This window comes from Porites lutea, chromosome 9 (genome assembly GCF_958299795.1).
Source record: "Porites lutea chromosome 9, jaPorLute2.1, whole genome shotgun sequence".
Classification (NCBI taxonomy): Eukaryota; Metazoa; Cnidaria; class Anthozoa; order Scleractinia; family Poritidae; genus Porites; species Porites lutea.
Window position 1 is genome coordinate 10,708,197 of NC_133209.1, and position 21,542 is coordinate 10,729,738.

The following is a 21,542-nucleotide window of genomic DNA, read 5'->3' on the forward strand; positions in this document are numbered from 1 at the left end:
CAGTTCTGGCCCCAGAAACCCTGACTGAGTGCACTGACAACTGACCTCATTGTGTTTGTGTTGATTCCATTCACTTATTTGATAACGTTGTCCACAGCTAAGTACAAAAATGCTTAGAGCAACATATAACAGGCCTTACTACCACTGCACGTTATAATTATTAACTATGGTTGAAAGTAAGTAAACCTCGCTTAAATATGAAAACTAGAATCGTCAAGCTCCAAAGCTAGTCAAAGAAATAAAAAGGCAAAAATCTAAAGTAGTGGGAATAAAAACATAAGTAAAAAAAATATTGTTTTCTTAGATTCGACGTGCACGAACCTCTTAGTTGCCATGGCTTTTGTTGCACCAGCAAGCCCATCAACAAAAGAAACAACCAATTATGCCAGGTTATGCCGTGTTCTTGTCGATGTGGGCACTTGTGCCCTCAGGGATTGCTTTGATGCCATCTGCACACCACCAACTCTTCACACGGTCTTGGCAGCCAATCAGCCCACCTTGCAAAATTTGAGAAAACGGAGGATTATCAATGCAACACAATGGGGAAAACTCTTTCCAGCCATTCCTTCTTCAGTTTCATCAAAGAATTTTGACATCACTCTGCTGACAACTTTGTTACGCAACATATGCGGTCTTGTTCCCCCAGTGACTGGATGGGACATGCTCCCTGCTTCCACAGACATCAGCCGTGAAGCAGACATCGCAAGAATCAAACACCTCAGAAATACAGTTTACGCTCACGCTGAAAGCGCTTCTGTTGATGCTGCAACGTTTAACAAACTCTGGAAGGAAATCCGGGACACTCTACAACGACTAGGAGGAGTTACATTTAAGGTAAAACTGATAGACTTCAAATGTTCAGTATGACCTGTTGAGTTGATATCTTTAGTTATCTTATTTCCATTCCAACTAATGTGGCTCACCAATGCAGTATTTAAGTGTAATCATGTCCGATTTAAGGTCGCTGTTGACGACTTGGAAGTTTGCTGCATGGATCCCGATATGGAAGTCCATTACAAAGAACTCCTTCTTCAGTGGAAAAATGATGAAGACAACATAAAAGATGAACTGAAAGACATTGGCTCTGACATAAAATCCCTCGCAAAGAAGTTTGCTGACTTGGTCGCATCAAATGAATCTTTCGCGAGGGAAACAGGTGATGTGAAAATACCAAAATATTAGTTGACTGAAAATCTCCCCTGTGCCCGTTATAGACTATACTCATTGGCAGCAAAAATCACTCCAATTTTTATGGTCAAGATTTTGGATTTTAATTCTGTGAGAAACTTGTGACAAAAAGTTATCTTGTGTACGTTTTCTTTGTTCAGTATGCAAGCATTTTTGTTGTTGAAAATACAATTGCTAAACCATTATGTATTGATTAAGAGCCTAATCAGCCTGAATTGTGAAAAACTACCCCGGCCTAACATATAAGAACCTGTTCAGCTTGACCTCGAAAATTCTAGGTTCTTATATGCATGTTATTAACTCGAGCTTGATTTTCTTTTTCATAAGGTAAGGGCCTAGAACTGATGGGAAAACTGGATACCTCTTCGGTGTGTAGAGAGAAATTTCATGAGAATGAACTTTTGTCGTCTTTCTGTACACAGTGCAAAGTGTGCATTTGCGACAAATGCAAACAAACTCGTCACAATCAACACAACACAGTGGCTATCCATCAAGCCGCAGAACAACACAAAGTTGATATCGAAGACATTGTAGAAGAAATGAAAAGAGAAATTGCCGTTTACAAAGAGCAGATGAAAAGAATAGATGAATCCTTGAGAAGAGGCAGACAGAGAATTGCTGCAGCACGCAATGAAGCAATGACGTCTGTTGGGGAACTGATGCGACTTTTACAGGAACATGAAAAGGCTGTGCTAACCAGTTTAGATATAATCGAGGGGAAGGCACAAAGAGAGCATGCAACGCAACGAGAACATTTTCAAATTTCTATGAATCAGTTACAAACACATGTCGATTGGTGCAAGGATATTTTACAGAGAAAGAAAAGTGTTAAAATTTTGCAAGCACATGCTGTAATTGGACAGTGCCGAGGTGTTCTAAATGCAGAGAAAAGGAACATTTATAAACCATCGCATGTCAGATACGAGATAAATAAAGAGCTTGTGGAGGATGTGAGAAGCGCAGTTTCGTCGATGGGTCAAGTTGTTGTTAGTAACACAGATCCTTTGCAGTCGCTGGCTGAAGGAACAGGTCTGAAGGTAGGCGAAGTTGGACGCAAAGCAAAAATTACGCTGACGACCAACGATTTTGATGGAAACCAATGCTACGATGAAAACGATCGAATAGATGTGACAGTTAAGACTCCTTCGAGGAAAGGACTTAGCTACATGATTGAATCCGACAAAAATGGTGAATATAGCGTCAGTTATACCCCTGATTGTGTTGGACAACATGAAGTGCTGATTGCTGTTAACGATGAGCCACTGAATGGTAGTCCTTGGAGCGTTGATGTAACACATCGTTACAAATACCTTGTTATAGGAAATTAACGCTCCATGAAATTAACACGAATCGTTAAAATTCGCGTTAGTTTAAGTCGCGTTAATTTTGTTGAGCGTTAATTTCCGCGATGTTAATTAAGTGCAGCGTTGATTTCCGCGCTCTTAATTTCCAGTATATATATTTTAACCACAATTTTGAAACCTGTCCAGACATTCTTGACACCTAAACAACATTAACTACAAGCTTTCTTTCTTTCCATTTTTTCATCTTTCACAGAAGCTAAGGCGAAGGTTTACAATATTTCGAGTTCATCTTCATCGTTGTCGCTGTCAGAAGTGATGTCAGCTCAGTTTTGTACAGTTTTGAATTTTTTTGCATCCAGTGTTGAAATAAATTTGTTCCAGTTTTCACCACCGACTGTCTCTTAATCGCGTTAATTTCCTTCATTATGAAACTCTACCTCCTCTTTCGCGTTAATTTTCTTTATTCGAAAGTCGTTTTCCATTTTATACTACTACATGAGAAATTTCTGCAATTTGATTGGCTTAGAGCAGTGGTATTTCAGCTTAATTTGAAATACCTACATGTGAAAATTACAAACCTTTTGTGGGTAGTAGTATAAACAAATAATAGCATGATTTGTACGTGATATTTGGCATAAATACAACTCGTGATATTTCAAAATTGTCTCAAATTTCAATTGCCTAACGGCTCGTGAAATTACGTATAACAATTTTGAAATATCACTCATGGTATTTAGGCCAAATATCACTACTAATCATGCTATTACCTATAAAATTCGCGTTAATTTAAGTCGCGTTAATTTCCAATACCTTAATTTTATTGAGCGTTAATTTCCTATAATAAGGTATTCATTTTCGATTGGTTTACATGCAAGAGAACAAGGACAATTTTTCCGGCCCATTAGTATTGTAATAGATAATAAATCTGGAAATATTGCAGTTGCTGATGAAAATAGAGCCCAGATTTATAGTTTAGAAGGCACGTACCTCAGAGATGTTGCTAAAAACGGACTAATTAGACCCACATCGGTAGCATTCACCAGGTCAAGTGAACTCATAGTTGTTTCTTCATCAAGTTTGATCTTTTGTTTTGATCAGAGTTACAGATTTGTGAAAACTATAGCTCTAACCAACAAAGAGCTTAATGCACCACGCCGCCTGACTATTGCAGGTGATGGACGCCTGGTGGTGTCGAGCGCTTCTCAGTTGTTTGTCACTGATTATAGCAAGCACTGTGTGCACGTTTTTCAGTGAATAAAGAATTTTTTTTCATACTGAACTCAAACTATTTATACTTTGCAAAATGTGTTATATAAAACTGGGCGATGATAATAATAAAACTTATATAGCGCCGATATCAATATTGTGAAAGGTTTGAACCCAGGAGTCATTTCAAAAGTAGGTTGATTTTGATCGTCCGGGTGAAGGTAGTCCTGAATAGGACTGTTGTTGTTGAGTTGGAATCAGTGTTACTGTGAGTGTTCCGTCTAACAAAGTCCGTGTTGTAATTGTTCTTACTAAAAACGTTGTTAAGATAATCAGTCTCGTCTTGTAGGCAGTCAGGGGAGTCGCAAACTAGTTGCGCTCGTCTCGTCAGAGTCCGGATAGTAGTAGCCTTGTGAGAGGTCGGGTTGTACGAAGGCTGGTCTAGTAATCGGTCGGTATGTGTCGGTTTTTTAGTAAATAGTCGTTTTCAGTTTGTTGTTGTCGCGAGTGACCAAGCAGTCTAGAAAAGGTATCTTACCATTTTCTTCGATCTCCTTGGTGAACTCTATGTCCGCGTTCTGTCTGTTAAGGTGTTAGTGAAAATCGTCTATTCCGTCTTTGTGTACGGCGGTGAATGTGTCGTCACCGTAACGTATATAACCAAAGAGGTACAGTTCGCGTGTAGGTAGCTAGCGCTTGTTCCTCGATGTTTTGCATAACAATTTCTGCTGCAACAACAGAAACTGGAGAGCCCATAGCTGTACCGTGTAACTGTTTGTAGTGTTTGCCGTTGTACTGAAAGTACTTCGAAGTCAAACAGAGGTTGAGTGGGTCCATAATGTCGTCTGTAGGTAGTGGTAGTTCAACAGTAGAGTTCTTAATAGCATTCTCAGTACAGTCTAGAGCCAGTTGAAGAGGAATACTGGTGAAAAGCGATTTCACGTCAAAGGACACTAGTTTGTGGTCGTCCGGTATCTGTATTGTCTTAATGGCGTCAATAAAGTTCTCAGTAGACTGTAGTTTGTGTCTAGATTCGTTAGTCAGCGGTTTCAGTACGTTAGTTAAGTGTTTAGACAGTTGGTAGGTCGGGGACCCACAGAAAGAAACTATGGGCCGCATAGGAATGTTGGGTTTGTGTAGTTTTGGTAGTCCATACAGCTTGGGTGGCTGCGGAACACTACACCTCAGTCTGCTGTAGCGTCGAAAGTCGATCTTGTCGGTTTTCTTCAGTGTAAGCAGTTTGTTGTTAAGTTTGCGTTGCAGTGCGGGTGTCGGGTCTCGTCTAAGTACTTCGTAGGTCTCTTTGTCGTCAACAAGCGAGTCCATTTTGTCGTTGTAGTCTGTCTTGTCCATAACAACAGTCACCCGTCCCTTGTGTGCGGGCAGTATGACTATGTTCTCGTCTGTTTTCAGTCGTTTAAGTGCTTTCTGTTCGTCAGGAGTCAAGTTACTGTTCCGTAATGAGGCTGATTGTAAAGTAGAGGTCACTCTACCTCTGATGTTATCCTTGGTCGATTCTGATAGCTCGTGTTGGCGAGACAGAACGGCCTCAACCCTAGTTACAATAGCCTCAGTAGGTATTTGTTTAGGTGTCACTGAGTGTAAGTCCGTAAGAAAGTACTTGTGTTTCAGTCTCGTCTAAGGGACGGGAAGAAATATTCCTGACCCAGTTTTCGTCGGGTTTACGTCATTTAGTGTTTTTTGTGTCTTGCAGTCGTGTGAGGTTTTGTTTCGTTTTCGCGCGGTGCTGTTCAGCTCTCTTGTCAGCGCGTTTGTCCGCAATAGTCTGTATAGTACTAAGTAAGGTAGTCGGTAAAAATCGTTTAAGTTTGTCAACTCGTTGTTGTATTTTGTCGCTGTAGTAGTTGAGTCTTCGGTGACAGTCGTTTATCCGCGCTCGGATCAATCGTCTACAGGTGGCCTTGACGATTTGAATAGCCTCTTCTGTGTTGAACAGGGACTTAAGTCGAAGTCCTCTCGGAACTAGGCCAAGATCTTTGCAGCGGTGGTTGAACCAGAGTTGTTGTCGTATTCGTCTGACGTTACTTGCGTAACTGATGTAGTAGTTAGCAAAAAATGACTATTTACAGAAAACCGACACATACCGTCCGATTACTAGACCAGTCTTCGTACAACCCGACCTCTCACAAGGCTATTACTATCCGGAATCTGACGAGACGAGCGCAACTAGTTTGCGACTCCCCTGACAGCCTACAGGACGAGACTGATTATCTTAACAACGTTTTTAGTAAGAACAATTACAACACGGACTTTGTTAGACGGAACACTCACAGTAACACTGATTCCAACACTCAGACCAACTCTGGCCCTGTTACGAAAGCGACTATACATCAGAGGCACCTCTGAAACTATTGCACGTATATTACAACCTTACAATACACGTGTTGCACACAAACCTATAACCACCTTACGGCGACCGCTTACTAATGTCAAGGACAAAGACAGACTGGAGGACAGACAGGGAGCAGTATACAAGATCAAATGCTGCCAGGCTTCCTACATTGGTGAAACCGGCAGAAACCTAAGCACGCGACTGACCTAACACAAACGCGCGACGAAGAATGGTGACGTCAACAATCACATTGCTGAGCACCATTTAAAGACGAAACATCAAATTGGCTGGGACTCTGCGACATGCATAACGTATTCTACAGACTATTATCAACGTCTTACTTTCGAAAACTGGTTTACTAACTTAGAACAAACGCCACTGAATCGTAGCCAATAGTTACCAGTGCCGTACAAACGACTTATTGACGAGATCAAGCGAACTAACTACGAGAGAACGACTGGAGAACTGACAATTTGACTAACAATAGACGACTGTTTAACTCTGACAATGGACGGATCGAAACGCACCAATTACTGATTACGAGTCTTCATAGCCAATGACATCACAGCTTAACTGACAGACGACCAATAAACATCGCGATATAATTGACCAATCAGATCAATAACCAGAGTATAATACCATCAACTGACGTGATACAACTCACTTTGACTCTGAAGATGACTACCGCACAGGTTAATTGTCGAAACGTCAGTCACTGTCAACAACAACAGTCCTATTCAGGACTACGGTCGCCCGGACGATCAAACTCAACCTACTTTTCATATCAATATTGCTATTTTCATCAGCGCTTCATCAGCCATATCGCCAGGTGCCAGGTTCGAGTTGAGTGCTATTACCACCGTGTTAAGTTGCTTCGGCGCTAGCCTTTTAATTCCGTCATGGAAGCTTTTTAAAGACAAGGTGCATTGTGTTACAAAGACCCGTCGGAGAATCCCCAATATCGCTCGTGCGTAGGCTTTGTTTGACTAGTTTTTCAAGCCCTAACCAACTCGTGATACTTAGGGCTGACTTAGGGAATGAGTCTCATTGATATGTAGTCTAACAACGAAATATGTCTCTAGTGTATGATATTACTTTCCCGTCGCTGCCTCTCTTATCCACAGAAGCTTCTTTCTGTTACTGGAAAGAGAGAAAAAAAGCGCGGAGGGTGGTGGAGGTGGTGTTGGTTTTTGTTTGTTTGGGGGAGGGGACGGGGGATTGGCAGAGTGGCCTTTTCCTCTCCCCCGTTGGCTTAGTTATTTCTGCTTTCCAGCATGGTGTCGCTCCTATAACAAATTTGATCTCCCACGGCCATTCTTATACACAGAAATTCCCAATACCAGCACAACATATGCATTTTATACGGTGACACATATAAAGACCATTGTATTCTGATTGTGATTATGATTATGATTATCGTCGTTATCTCTAATAGATCGTTTTCAGTCACGTGGTCAGCAGCTTTGCAAATTGTTTGAAATGAAAGAAAGTTTTAACATGTGAAAAGAGTACAATTCCCAGAGGATTTTTTTTACACAAACATGGCCGCCGATTCATTGTTTTGTACACAAATATGGCCGCCGTGACGTCATGTGAAAACGATCTATTCGTGGAGGTGTTCATGATTATTTTCCCGGGAACAACAAAATTTCTAATTTGATTCTGGTCTTGAAGAAGTGCAGACTTTTGCAAAGTTCTGGCCCTACCTGAAGTCCTATTTCTTTTAAGCGACTCAGATTATAAATTCTTCGGTATCACTGCGGCCAGACGTCTCACAGCGAATGGTACTACTTAGTATGTCTTTGCTATCCTAGACAAGCCTAGATACTTCCCTGCAAGGTCTTGATATGATATTCTAGTTTCCTGTTTCCCTCGCTCTTTACTTGCAACTTTCCTATCGCCAGATTTCATTGTGTCTATGATGAAGGTTTGTTGTTGTTCTTATCATGGACAGTTCTGACAGTTACATAAGGCTTAAGGTGATTCATTTGGGTTTGTATGATGAAATCCGCAATATTTTCTCTCTTTATTCTTAGATCTTCCTGGGGGATTGTGTTCGTAGATCACTTGCTACTGTATCACACACTTTACAGACTTTCCAATGAACAATAGCCCGCGAGAGCATTCGGTATTTTCGGCTCTTATCAGTTTCACCCGCCGAGATACTAGAACCGAAAAAAAAGGATGCTATCGCAGGCTAAATGAACAACCAGAGCCAACGTTTTACATTCTTCTGACATTTTCCATACATGTACAAATAAGTCAGGGTTAAGTTCAGTTAACTTTGCTCATTTTTTTGATCCATTTCGGACAGAATTGCGGTCAGAGTTGCCGCACCTATTTCGTCATTTGCCCGTGTCATTCGCGTCCCTTTGTGAAACACGTATCTCGAGCTCGTTCCCAGGTCTAGGACCTCAAAGGGAAATGTAGTTCCTCTCCTGAGCAATGCTAGACTGTTCACAGTCCCCTATTGTTTCGTGAGGTCGTTGATATATAGCGCGTGTTACTGTTAATGACGGCCATCTTGATTTCCAAATGTCCCGAGGGGGCGGGCGTCGGAGATTATAGCTCTAGCGAGAGGGGGTGAGAAAGATATTTTCCTCGCTTTCTCCCAAATAGACCAAAATTCGTTCAATTTATTCAGTTTATTGATTGATTAACAAGAGTTTGCGCATTTATTACATTCTCTGTTCAATGTCAAGTTCCAAGTAAGGATTCTGACATCGAAGTTGAGCTTTTTCAATACGAAAATCTAAAGAAGTATGAAAGGATGGACCTACAGGAAGGTGTTTATAAACTGTGGTAATATATTTGTACCCTGGGTACCAGAGGTTTTTTCGCGTGTGCAACGGGGAGCTTTGTTTCGTCGGCAGCAGGCCGACACATGTTCGGCCGAAGGCCGAAGACACGAGCGGCAAAGACTTGACCGAAACCGGAAACCGCGCATGAAAAGCCTCTGGCACCCAGGGTAATATATTTGCCGAAAGCATATTATTTTTGTGGAGTTTGCTACAGTTGAGAATAAACGCCTTCTGTCTATTAAACGCCCCCTCTTGGCCCCTAAAATTAGGTAGACGTCCCGAGCTAGCGTCTATTAGATCATTTACAATACTTTTGTTTCATTTGAAGCTTGATTGCAGGTGGTGGTTGCGGTTTGTTCTGGTTGGTTTGTTCATAGCCCACGCTGGGTAACTGTTACACTGTTGTTTTTCCTGACGCAGGTTCAAGAGTCTGATACTAAACACGGGACGAAAAAACGGATTTACCGAACGTCAAAGGTGAAGTCAAACGCGCGATAAAGGCCACCTTTGCACACCTTTGTACAACTTTGACGCGCGACAAATGTTTACATTTGCCCGCGGTCAAAGGCGCGTCTTCAGGCGATAAAGGCCGTTTTTGTCACGCCTTTAACCCCTACCTTTGACGCGCGTCAAAGGTGTATTTCATTAGCGTTTGTGCCCCTATCAAAGGCGTCGTCAAATATGTCTGAGATTCAGGCCAAAGGTGTGACAAAAGCGCGGCAAAGTTATGTCTGTGATCAAAGTCAAAGGCTTGTGAAAAGTGTCGTCAAAAGTGTCTGAGCCTCAGGTCAAATGTGTGACAAAGTTGTCGTCAAATGCGTGTGAAATTTAAGTCAAAGGTTTAACAAAGGTGTTGCCAAATATGTTTGTTTTTTTTCCTCCCCTCGCATCGCGCCTCTCGCTCGTCTCGAGCTTCGCGTGAATTCCTCGTTCTCCTCGCGTTTCGCGCGAATGCCGCGTTATTGCCTCGCTAGTCATAAATGCTTGATATACAGGCTAGAATCCAACTTGAGATTTTCAGTCAAATTCAATTGCGAACTGGATACCGTTTAAAAAGGTGGACAGATAAGAGATTGAGTTCTTAATCTTGTACTTTATTGTCCTAAAACCTCACTAGATGATTAGAAAGCTGAATAATTCCTATTAAAACGTTTTTAAACGCATAAAAATGTTTTTTTAAAACATTTTCACGATTTATTGTCTAAAGTACACAATGCAGTTTGTCAATGGACAATCATAATGACTGCCGAAATTTTTGAAGCACTATAAATGTTCCAGATTCACGCTGTTGTCACGGACGGCAACCTGCAAAATAGTTTAAAACACTCTTTCACGAAAGCCAGTGCTAAAACCATGGTAAGTAAGAAATGTTCTTGATCAGAAGCCTATCTGTCTTGATGTTATCTTTGCGAAGATTTTCATTCTAGAGTGCTTTTGACTCTTGATGTAAGTGAAAGACAAACGCCATGTATCTAACTTCAATCTTCCTCTGTTGTGTGCTTTTTTTTTCCACTGGAGACTTATCACTTTGCCTTGCTTCTTTTATCTGTGAAATAATTGTAAAAAAAATATAGAAATTTGAGATAAAAAGCTCAGTCATAGTGTTTTAAATAAATCTTTTGTCCCCACTCCCTTTTTACTATCGCTCCTTTTCTTCAGAAAATCCCCCTTTCTCTTTACCTTTATCAAAACTTAAAGACCCTGTTAAAAATGTGTAGCGAACCTAATGCTTTTGAATGGAAACATTACATTTTGTGTACATGTATTGTCATTAAGTTCGTCACCTGTGAAATTTGACGTTTGAATCGAGCCTTATTATCACATAATAAAGTCCAGGAAAATTCAATCAAAATTTCCCTCTATGCCCAAAGCTTAAAATTAAACTAAAGAAACACTTTATGTTATACCTAGCCTGCATAACAAGCGTTTCCAATCGAGTTATTGCGCGAGTTAGCCCCTCCCGGCCCCTCCTTCCTCTTTTTTTGCCCTCTTGCACAAAACTCGCGCAGAAAAGCTTGCTACGCGGCTATTTTTCTACCTTTTTAACCCCCAAAGTTATTGTCCAGTAACAATAATGAAGGGACAGCTCGGTATGTTTCAATGATTGTTATTAAATGTTGAAACATACCCAGCTGCCACTGTAGTGGTAAAAAAATCAATGGAATATTTTAAAAATTAATTATGCAGTATGAGCCCCATTACGTATAGAACCCAGAAAAATCAATAGAAAGAGATACTCACGTTCGCAAAACATCCGAAGTCTTCAAATAATCACACCTCTTTGTTTGATAAACTGCACTGAATCCTGTTCAAATAAGCTTATGTACTTGCTTCAGTAATATGCCCATCAAAGTCTGGTACAGACATTTTTATTGAAGTACACTGTCAATGAAAAAAGATATATGTAAGTCTTATATTATTTCATTACCTGAGTAGTTCTCGCAGATAAATATAAACTGTTAGAAAAACCAGAGTTGGTTAATCTTGATGTTAGTAGGTTCTCGCATGAAGTTTTGAGTTGAATAGCATTGTGAAATATAAGCCAGGCATTACTTTTACAGAAATGCATTAACCCTATTAAGAAAAAGGGCTTGATCTAATGTAAACTCTACTGTGATACAGAAAGATTTTTATAGTTTACTGAACCAGATTTAACGATCAGAAAAGCTCCCAAGCACAATATACACGCCTGTTCGGAGTTGGTTTCTGTAAGCTTAACATAGTAAAACAACTATGACGTTTGAAGAAGAACTATTGTATGCACACATAGAAAAGAATGACACGTACCTTTTGAACAAGTTTGTAGTCTAAACTCTATCAGAGATAAGGGCGAAAATATTTGTTAAAAAAAAGCTGGACTGCTTCGTACAAAAAAGCAGCTTTTGTTTTCTTCAGATCTGCGTAGTTTGTTTGTTTGCGCGGGCGGAGAGAGTTTGCAGCCGCGACAATTTCGCGCCAAAAACAGGGTGTCTTGCTTGGGTTCAGTCTTCCATCGTCCAGTTGTTGAGTCATCGTTTTGCGTCGCTATCATTTATTCATCGTATATTAATCGATCAAGGGGAAAATGATCCACTCAAGATAAGACAAAAACAAAACTCACTTAATTAACCTCGAAAAAGTACATATTCCAGAACATTTTCAAAAATAATTATAAACACCAATTACAATGATTACCAGCCTGTGTTCGGTATTGTCGTATAAATATCTTTAAAACAGTTTTCAAATACAGCTTTTTAATTTCCTTTCTTAAAATCAGTTTCGACATAAGTGTTTGTAGAAGTAATTCGTTGCATATTTGCTCTCACCCTTGACACCATTCAAAAGTGTTGTAAAAGTGTAGCGGTCGTATTTGACTTCATTTTTGACTAGCATCAAAGGTGTGGTCACAGCCACTACTCTTTTGACTTTATCTTTGACGTGCGTCAAAGGTAAAGTCAAAGTTACCAGCATATTTGACAACGCCTTTGATAAGGGTTAAAGGAATAGCAAAGCATTGATGCATTTGACTTGATCTTTGACGCACGTCAAAGGAGAAGTCAAAGTTGTTACCAATTTGACTTCACCTTTACCGAGGTCAAAGGAGTAAGCACAGAGGTTATATATTTGGCGACATCTTTGACGCGCGTCAAAGGTGACGTCAAAGCCAATACCATATTTGATTTAACTTTTGACGCGCGTCAAAAGTGTCGTAAATCCAATTTTTCGTCCCGTGAAACAGTCCGCCCTATGATGTAAGTACGCAAAATGGAGAGCTCATGCTCCAATGACCCCAGTAGTTGGTTTGATCTTTAATTCAGATACTTGCCTGTGTGGGTAGGTTTAGATAAAACCTTTCAGCGATCTGGACCAGACTGATCAGGTCACAAGTCACATAAAGTGCATGACAAGTTCAGTCCTCTGCGAACAAGGCTGCCGAAAGCTCAGCTGATTTTTTCCGTTAGCTCAAGTGTAGTGACGAAAAGGATCGAATGAAACACTAGGCAAGACTGAGGCGGATTTCTAGATGTATCCGACGCGTACATGCAGTTGATTTCGGGTTGAGGTAAACGCTTTTCAAACTGGCAAAAGTAGTGTTCAGGTCAGCACGGTCCCATGGCTGACAAGTGTGTCCCTTTAAAGCATTGTAGTTTCTAAGAAAAATACATAATTTTGATGACCTTTTTATATCAAATCTCATTCTTTTTTCAAATTCCTTCACAACTGATTAAGTTCGTCGTAAGAACAATGCTTTGGTTGAGGCTCTAACTATCCTTAATTTTTCTAATCTGTTTATTCTTTTTGGGCAAAGAACGTTTTTGTATTATGAAATTTTCTAGCTTAAGTTTCCTTTGCTATATGTAAGTGTCCTCACATTGAAAAAAAAATTGAATAGCAAGATGATTTCAGGTTTACGCATGGTAGTCTGGGTAATTAGTATTCGGCAGCAAATATGTATGCTGCTTTCGCGGCACCCCGGGTAGTTTCGGTGGAGTTCATACTTCGATGAATTTTCGACGGAGGAACAGTCTCGACCGTGACTAGACCTCAGCTTAACACTGACACAAATTAGCAATCGCTGCCAGTACTGTGTTAGTGGACAAGGAAAGCTGCATGTTATATACATCATTCCCCAAGGATAACCTGTCGAATGTATGTTACAATAGTTGCAAGGCTTAGAAATAGTTTGTAACAAGTGGGTTGGTAGATCTTTAGCCACATAAAGTTTCTGTCAAGTGATCGAACTGTCTGGAAGCAATTGAGCGCTATATTTCAACTTCAAAAAAGGTACGTATCTCTTCAATTTGGAGTGAATTTAACTGTGTCCTTTTCAAAGAGTGCTGTCTTAAACTGTGCGAGATATGAAAGCTCTCGCGTTAAGGTCAGCCATGAAAAATATCATGCAGTTGCGTCAAACCCAGAGGATGAGTTCTATGCAAGAACTTTAAGTTACTGAACACACAGGAGGCAAGGACTAGCTGAAAAAGGAGACAATTTTATTTCATGCTTCTTCGTAAAACGTATTTTGGAGCCAAAAGTTCTCAAAATTAGTATAAAAAGGCAGCTGTTAGTCTAAATTCCCCACGCTTCATCGACCTCAAAGTTTTTCCGTGTACAGCATTCAAGGCCAAATTCTACATTTGCTTTATATTCTAGTTTATCATAGGTTTCACTTCCTTTCTTCAACATAAGTGACGTTGTACTGCATGCTCTCGGACATCGTAGGGCCTCGGTTTCTTGATAGTAATATCTTTGAACGTAAATGCCTTTTGATCTAGGTCCCTTGCATTTAAAACTCTTGCCCGAGGGAAAATTGTGAAATGAAAAACATGCCGAATGACACACATCAATAAGCAATCCCGGGGGGAACTCCACATATGAAAGGGGTAGGGATGCTCGTCGGAAATTTTGAATTAAACCCTTAAAGGAGACCAATCTGGGCCTGGCCCAAGCTTTTTTTGACCCCTCAAAGCGATCATTTTAAACTTTGATTACATGAATCGAGTAAATAAAACGAATTGAAAATATATAAATTTTTAATATTTCTTCGAGCGCAACCCTAAAGGAGACCTTTACGGCTAAATATAATAGTGTTTTGCCAAGAACACCCTAAGCAAGACCAAAATCCGAAATTTACTTCCCTAAGCGAGACGACGAGCATCTCACCCCTTTCATATATGGGGTCGCTCCCCCGGGAAAGCAATACTCGTTGACATTTAAATTGGTGGATTTGCATTTGCCTTGAGTGTCAGTATTACCCATATTTTAGCTTATTGAAAATATAGCAAATATGTAGCGTGACATAGTCTCTTTAAATGACTGCTCGAATAAAAGTTATGATCAATCCAAAAGCGTTCATTGTTCAACACGTAGCAGTTAGTAGAAAAGAATGACTTAATGAATGCCGGGAAAACAAAGGTGCCGCAGTTCTGGCCCCAGAATCCCTGACTGAGTGCACTGACAACTGACCTCATTGTGTTTGTGTTGATTCCATTCACTTATTTGATAACGTTGTCCACAGCTAAGTACAAAAATGCTTAGAGCAACATATAACAGGCCTTACTACCACTGCACGTTATAATTATTAACTATGGTTGAAAGTAAGTAAACCTCGCTTAAATATGAAAACTAGAATCGTCAAGCTCCAAAGCTAGTCAAAGAAATAAAAAGGCAAAAATCTAAAGTAGTGGGAAAAAAAATAAGTAAAAAAAATATTGTTTTCTTAGATTCGACGTGCACGAACCTCTTAGTTGTCATGGCTTTCGTTGCACCAGCAAGCCCATCAACAAAAGAAACAACCAATTATGCCAGGTTATGCCGTGTTCTTGTCGATGTGGGCACTTGTGCGCTCAGGGATTGCTTTGATGCCATCTGCACACCACCAACTCTTCACACGGTCTTGGCAGCCAATCAGCCCGCCTTGCAAAATTTGAGAACACGGAGGATTATCAATGCAACACAATGGGGAAAACTCTTTCCAGCCATTCCTTCTTCAGTTTCATCAAAGAATTTTGACATCACTCTGCTGACAACTTTGTTACGCAACATATGCGGTCTTGTTCCCCCAGTGACTGGATGGGACATGCTCCCTGCTTCCACAGACATCAGCCGTGAAGCAGACATCGCAAGAATCAAACACCTGAGAAATACAGTTTACGCTCACGCTGAAAGCGCTTCTGTTGATGCTGCAACATTTAACAAACTCTGGAAGGAAATCCGGGACACTCTACAACGACTAGGAGGAGTTACATTTAAGGTAAAATAGACTTGAAATGTTCAGTATGACATGTTGAGTTGATATCTTTAGTTCTCTTATTTCCATTCTAACTAATCTAGCTCACCAATGCAGTATTTAAGTGTAATCATGTCCGATTTAAGGTCGCTATTGACAACTTGGAAGTTTGCTGCATGGATCCCGATATGGAAGTCCATTACAAAGAACTCCTTCTTCAGTGGAAAAATGATGAAGACAACATAAAAGATGAACTGAAAGACATTGGCGTAGACATAAAAGAAATTAGCACTGACATAAAAACCCTCACAAAGAAGTTTGATGACTTGGTCGCATCAAATAAATCTTCTGCCAGAGAAAAAGGTGATGTGAACTTACCAAAATATTAGTTGACTGAAAACCTCTCCTAAGCCCGTTATAGACTATACTTACTGGTAACAAAAATCACTCCAATTTTTATGGTCAAAATTTTGGATTTTAATTGTACTACACAATAACTTTTTGTTTTTAATATGTTTTCTTTTTTCTGTATGCAAGCATTTTTGTTGTTGAAAATACAAGTGCTAAAACCATTAAGTATTACCAAGAACCTAGTCAGCCTGAATTGTGAAAAACTACCCCGGCCTAAAATATAAGAACCAGTGTTCAGCTTGACCTCGAAAATTCTAGGTTCTTATATGCATGTTATTAACTTGAGCTTGACTTTCTTCTTCATAAGGTAAGGGCCAAGAACTGATGGGAAAACTGGATACCTCTTCGGTGTGCAGAGAGAAATTTCATGAGAATGAACTTTTGTCGTCTTTCTGTACACAGTGCAAAGTATGCATTTGCAACAAATGTAAACAAACTCGTCACAATCAACACAACACAGTGTCTATCCATCAAGGCGCAGAACAACACCAAGTTGATATCGAAGACATTGTAGAAGAAATGAAAAGAGAAATTGCCGTTTACAAAGAGCAGATGAAAAGAATAGATGAATCCTTGAGAAGAGGCAGACAGAGGATTGCTGCAGCACGCAATGAAGCAATGACGTCTGTTGAGGAACTGATGCGACTTTTACAGGAACATGAAAGGGCTGTGCTAACCAGTTTAGATGTAATTGAGGGGAAGGCACAGAGAGAGCATGCAACGCAACGAGAACATTTTCAAATTTCTATGAATCAGTTACAAACACATGTCGATTGGTTCAAGGATATTTTAGAGAGAAAGAAAAGTGTTGAAATTTTGCAAGCACATGCTGTAATTGGACAGTGCCGAGGTGTTCTAAATGCAGAGAAAAAGAACATTTATAAACCATCGCATGTCAGGTACGAGATAAATAAAGAGCTCGTGGAGGATGTGAGAAGTGCAGTTTCGTCGATGGGTCAAGTTGTTGTTAGTAGCACAGATCCTTTGCAGTCGCTGGCTGAAGGAACGGGTCTGAAAGTAGGAGAAGTTGGACGCGAAGCAAAAATTTCGCTGACGACCAAAGATTCTGGTGGAAACCAATGCTACGATGAAAACGATCGAATAGATGTGACAGTTCAGACTCCTTTAAGCAAAAGACTTAGTTACAGGATTGAACCCGGCAAAGATGGCGAGTATAGCGTTAGTTATACCCCTGATTTTGTGGGACAACATGAAGTGCTGATTGTTGTTAACGGTGAGCCACTGACTGGTAGTCCTTGGAGCGTCTTTGTAACTCATCGTTACAAATATTCATTTTCGATTGGTTCACAAGTAAGAGCGGAGCAAGGACAATTTTTTCGGCCAATCGATATTGCAATTGATGATAAATCTGGGAATGTTGCAGTTGCTGATGAAAAAAGGGTTCAGATTTATAGTTTAGAAGGCAGGTACGTAGGAGTTGTTGGTACAAACAAACTATCTTCACCCACATCAGTAGCATTCACCAAGTCAAGTGAACTCATAGTTGTTTCTTCAAATATGATCTTTTGTTTCGATCAGAGTTACAGATTTGTGAAAACTATAACCAACAAACAGCTTAATGCACCACGCCGCCTGACTGTTGCAGGTAATGGACGCCTGGTGCTGTGTAATTGGGGTGACCATACAGTCAAGGTACTGTCCTCTGATGGTTCACAGCTATTGCTTACCATCCGTGAATCTGCTAATGCGCTTCCAAGGCATGCTGTTTGTCATCAGAAGATGATTTTTGTTTCCTATTACCTGGCAGGTATTGTTAAGGTATTTAACGAGAAGGACGGTGTGTTTCTGCGCAGTATTGGTATTTCCAAACTGAGTTATCCACTTGGTCTTGAAGTTGACAGGTTTGATAACCTGGTGGTATGTGATCGTGATAACGCAAGACTTCAGATATTTACTCTTGACGGAAAATTTCTAAACACAGTAGAAGGACAACACAATGGGCTTAGTGAGCCTTATTCTATCGCCGTATCGAGCGCTTCTCAGTTGTTTGTCACTGATTATAGCAAACACTGTGTGCACGTTTTTCAGTGAAGAAAGAATTTTTTTCATGCAAACTGAACATTACAGCAAATTAGGTTTAACAGTGCAATTTGGCCGTGCTTAAACTGTGCGTTTTCATGGAATTTCATAACGGGATGGAAGTAGCTTTTGATAAAATTTGATTTTGACCTTTCAATCTATATCTGTGTAACCTGGATGTACGTATTAAATAAAGACCACTTTACAGTCAAACCATTTATGCTTTACATAATTTGTAATATTAAATCGGGCCAAGAGCCATAATAGTCCTATTATGGCTCTTGACCGGGCCATATAGTCAGGTTCGGTGTGTCAACCTTGCTCGGCGCTAGCTTTTAATTCCGTCATGGAAGTTTTTAAAGACAAGGTGTGTTTCAAAGACCCGCCTGAGAATCCCCAATATCCCGCTCATGCGTAGGCTTTGTTTAGACTACGAACAGTCTCTCTTTTTTCTGTAGTCTGTCGAGCAAAACGCGAGACACGCGCCCTCGTTTCGCACGTCTCGCGGCTTCGCCGCTTCCGCGCGCGTGCATTGCTCTCACTAAATCTGAAGAAAAAGAGAGACTGCTCGCAGTCTAGGCTTTGTTTGACTAGTTTGTCAAACCCCACCAACTCGTGATACTTAGGGCCCGATTCAGGAAATGCGATTGATTGATATCAAGAGACTATAAAGGGGACAGAGAGGGCATCCCCCATATACACCCTATTCCATAGGTAATTCGTCTCGAGTTATTTTTAGAATCAGGATAAAGTTACCTCGCGCGAGGCGTGGATGTTTCGTGGAGGTTTCGCATGACCAAACGCCGTACAAAACATGTCGGGCGAGAGGCAATGAAAGCGTAAAAAGATCGAGAGCATTCCTGAATATTGAAGCGAAATGAGTCGGCGCTCACCTGGGAAAAAGGAATCGCTAGACTCTTCGACAACCCGTGAAATCAGTTTAACTCGAAGTTGTCGTAACCTCAGTGCTTTAATAAAATGAGAAATTTCGCCGGTCTATTGAAACCGGTCGTTTGTACAATTTAGGGAGTTTAAGATCCAACGACGCGGACGACAACTAGAACGTCAAAAAGACAATAGGTTTAATTAGCAAAACAACAACTTCGCACGTGCAACACACTTTTTTGTTCATTTCTTTCCCGTTTTTGCACGACTACGACGTGAAAATGCCTAATTTCGCGTTTTATGGAGGACGTAAATAAGCAACGACGAAATTTTATTTCTCTTTCTGAGCTATATGGTCCCTTGAAATTCAGCTTTAGGAGGGTTCGCCTACAATTGACAAAGTAAGTGGGTAGGAATAATCGCTATAAAAACTGAAAAAAATAAACATCAAACCAGAAATTGCTCTCTTCAAACTGTAAATTATAAATGATCCCGAGAGAATATTCAGTGTGTTAAGGATTTCCCTGCTCTACTGTTAGCTCTATACAAGAGAGGAAGGGCGATTCTTTTTTCATTTCGGTCTTGCTGACACAGCTTTCGCAGAAATCTCGCTTTAGTCTTTTTCGTCGACAAAAGGAATAGCAAAATCGCTCTCCGCGTCTTCCCCCATTTTGTTCTGCGTCATTTCGTGAAGGACGCGTGGCTCTCAGCGTGGGTCATCCCCGCGGAACACATTCGCGCTATGTGATTGGCTGTTGTCTAATCCCCCTTGAGATCTGTGGTGTTAAAAATAACTCGAGACGAATTACCTATGGAATAGGGTGTATATGGGGGATGCCCTCTCTGTCCCCTTTATAGTCTCTTGATTGATATGTAATTGAACAACGATATATGAGTCTGTTATATGATATTACTTTCCCATCGCTGCCTCTCTCCTCCACAGAAGCCTCTTTCTGTTACTGAAAAGAGAGGAAAAATGCGCGGAGGGTGGTGGTTGTGTTGGTGTTGGTGTGTGTGTGTGTTTGGGGCGGGGGGGGGGGGGAGGGGACAGGGGATTAGCAGAGTGGCCTTTTCCTCTCCCCTGTTGGCTCTTCCCATTCTTATTCTCACTTTGTTTTTGCTTTGCAGCATGGTGTCGCTCCAGAGCGCTTTCACTCACCTTGCCAGCATCTATGCTAATTTATTGGAACAAAAGAAAGCATTTACAGGAGAAAAGAGTTCAACTCCCACAGGATTTGCTGGGTACACCAACATGGCTACCGTTTCATTGTTTTCGAACACCAATATGGCCGCCATGACGTCATGTGAAAACACTCTATAACAAACTTGATCTCCCGCGACCATTCTTATACCCAGAAATTCACAATACCACACAACATATGCATTTTATACGGTGACACATATAAAGACCATTATATTCTGATTGTGATTATGATTATGATTATCGTCGTTATCTCTAATTCGTGGAGGTGTTCATGATTATTTTCCCGGGAACAACAAAATTTCTAATTTTATTCTGGTCTTAAAGAAGTGCAGACCTTTGCAAAGTTCTGGCCCTACTTGAAGTCCTATTTTCTTCATGTGACTCAGTTTATAAATTCTTCGGTATCACTGCGGCCAGACGTCACACAACGAATGATACTACTTAGTATGTCTTTGCTCTCCTAGACAAACCAATATAGTTAACGTATTCCTTGTATCTTGTAAGGTCTTGATATCCCAGTTTCCTGTTTTTCTCGCTCTTTATTTGCAACGTTCCTATCGCCAGATACCACGGTGTCTATAATGAAGATTTATTATTCTTATCATGGACAGTTCCGACAGTTACATAATGCGGGTATCAGCGGCCATCCTAGGGGCTCGACCCCCGGGCACCCTAGGGCATTTGTCAAAACAGCTCTGACAAATGCTTTTTAAAGCCCCTGGGGAAGAGCTTAAATATTTTGACAAATGTCCCCACCCCTAGGGCAGTGCTGTATTCCAGCAAGCAGTTTTCACAGAACGAACGAGAACGTTGTTGGTTTTCACATGAAGTCACTAAAATTCAAACTACAAAACTATTGATCCTACCGAGATTTTACTTTGACGATGTATTAGAGCAACTGAAAACTAACTTATATACAAATTTTCGCTTTAAAAGGATTCTTGGTTTTGTGATAGAGTACGCTTGAATTTCTAAGCTTTTGCGTGACGAGGCATTTACATGACGGCTAAGAGAGCTCCCATGTAGGTTAAAAAATGATTTATTTCAGGGAATTTTGCTATCTAAACAGTTCACGTATTAGAAAAAGTATTACTTGAATGTTTATGAGTTTCTCGAAGAATGAATTCCCGCTTTTTTTTCCCGCAGATGATTTTATAGCAGATTATTCTTGCGGGACTGTTTTCTTAGGTCACTTGCTACTGTATCACACACTTTACAGACTTCCCAACGAACAATAGCCTGCGAGAGCATCCGGTATTTTCGGCTCTTGTTTCACCCGCCGAGAAACTAGAGCCGAAAAAACCGGATGCTCTCGCAGGCTAACTGAACATCCAGAGCCAACGTTTGACATTCTTCTGACATTTTCCACACATGTAAAAATAAATCAGGGTTAAGTTCAGTTAACTTTGCTCATTTTTTTTATCCGTTTCGGACAGAACTG

General features: G+C 40.5%; 2 protein-coding genes across 2 annotated transcripts; both read left to right on the plus strand.

The window, feature by feature from the left end:
- The first annotated feature begins 315 nt into the window (after positions 1-315).
- Positions 316-3,746, plus strand: LOC140948884 (tripartite motif-containing protein 3-like). Its single transcript, XM_073398151.1, has 5 exons — positions 316-834; positions 961-1,156; positions 1,516-2,514; positions 2,874-2,901; positions 3,338-3,746. The coding sequence occupies exons 1-5, from the start codon at positions 334-336 to the stop codon at positions 3,744-3,746; spliced, it is 2,133 nt and encodes a 710-aa protein (XP_073254252.1). The 5' UTR covers positions 316-333.
- Positions 3,747-15,084: 11,338 nt separating this feature from the next.
- LOC140947926 (uncharacterized) lies at positions 15,085-18,103 on the plus strand. Its single transcript, XM_073397153.1, has 3 exons — positions 15,085-15,585; positions 15,708-15,924; positions 16,280-18,103. The coding sequence occupies exons 1-3, from the start codon at positions 15,085-15,087 to the stop codon at positions 18,022-18,024; spliced, it is 2,463 nt and encodes an 820-aa protein (XP_073253254.1). The 3' UTR covers positions 18,025-18,103.
- Positions 18,104-21,542: the final 3,439 nt, after the last annotated feature.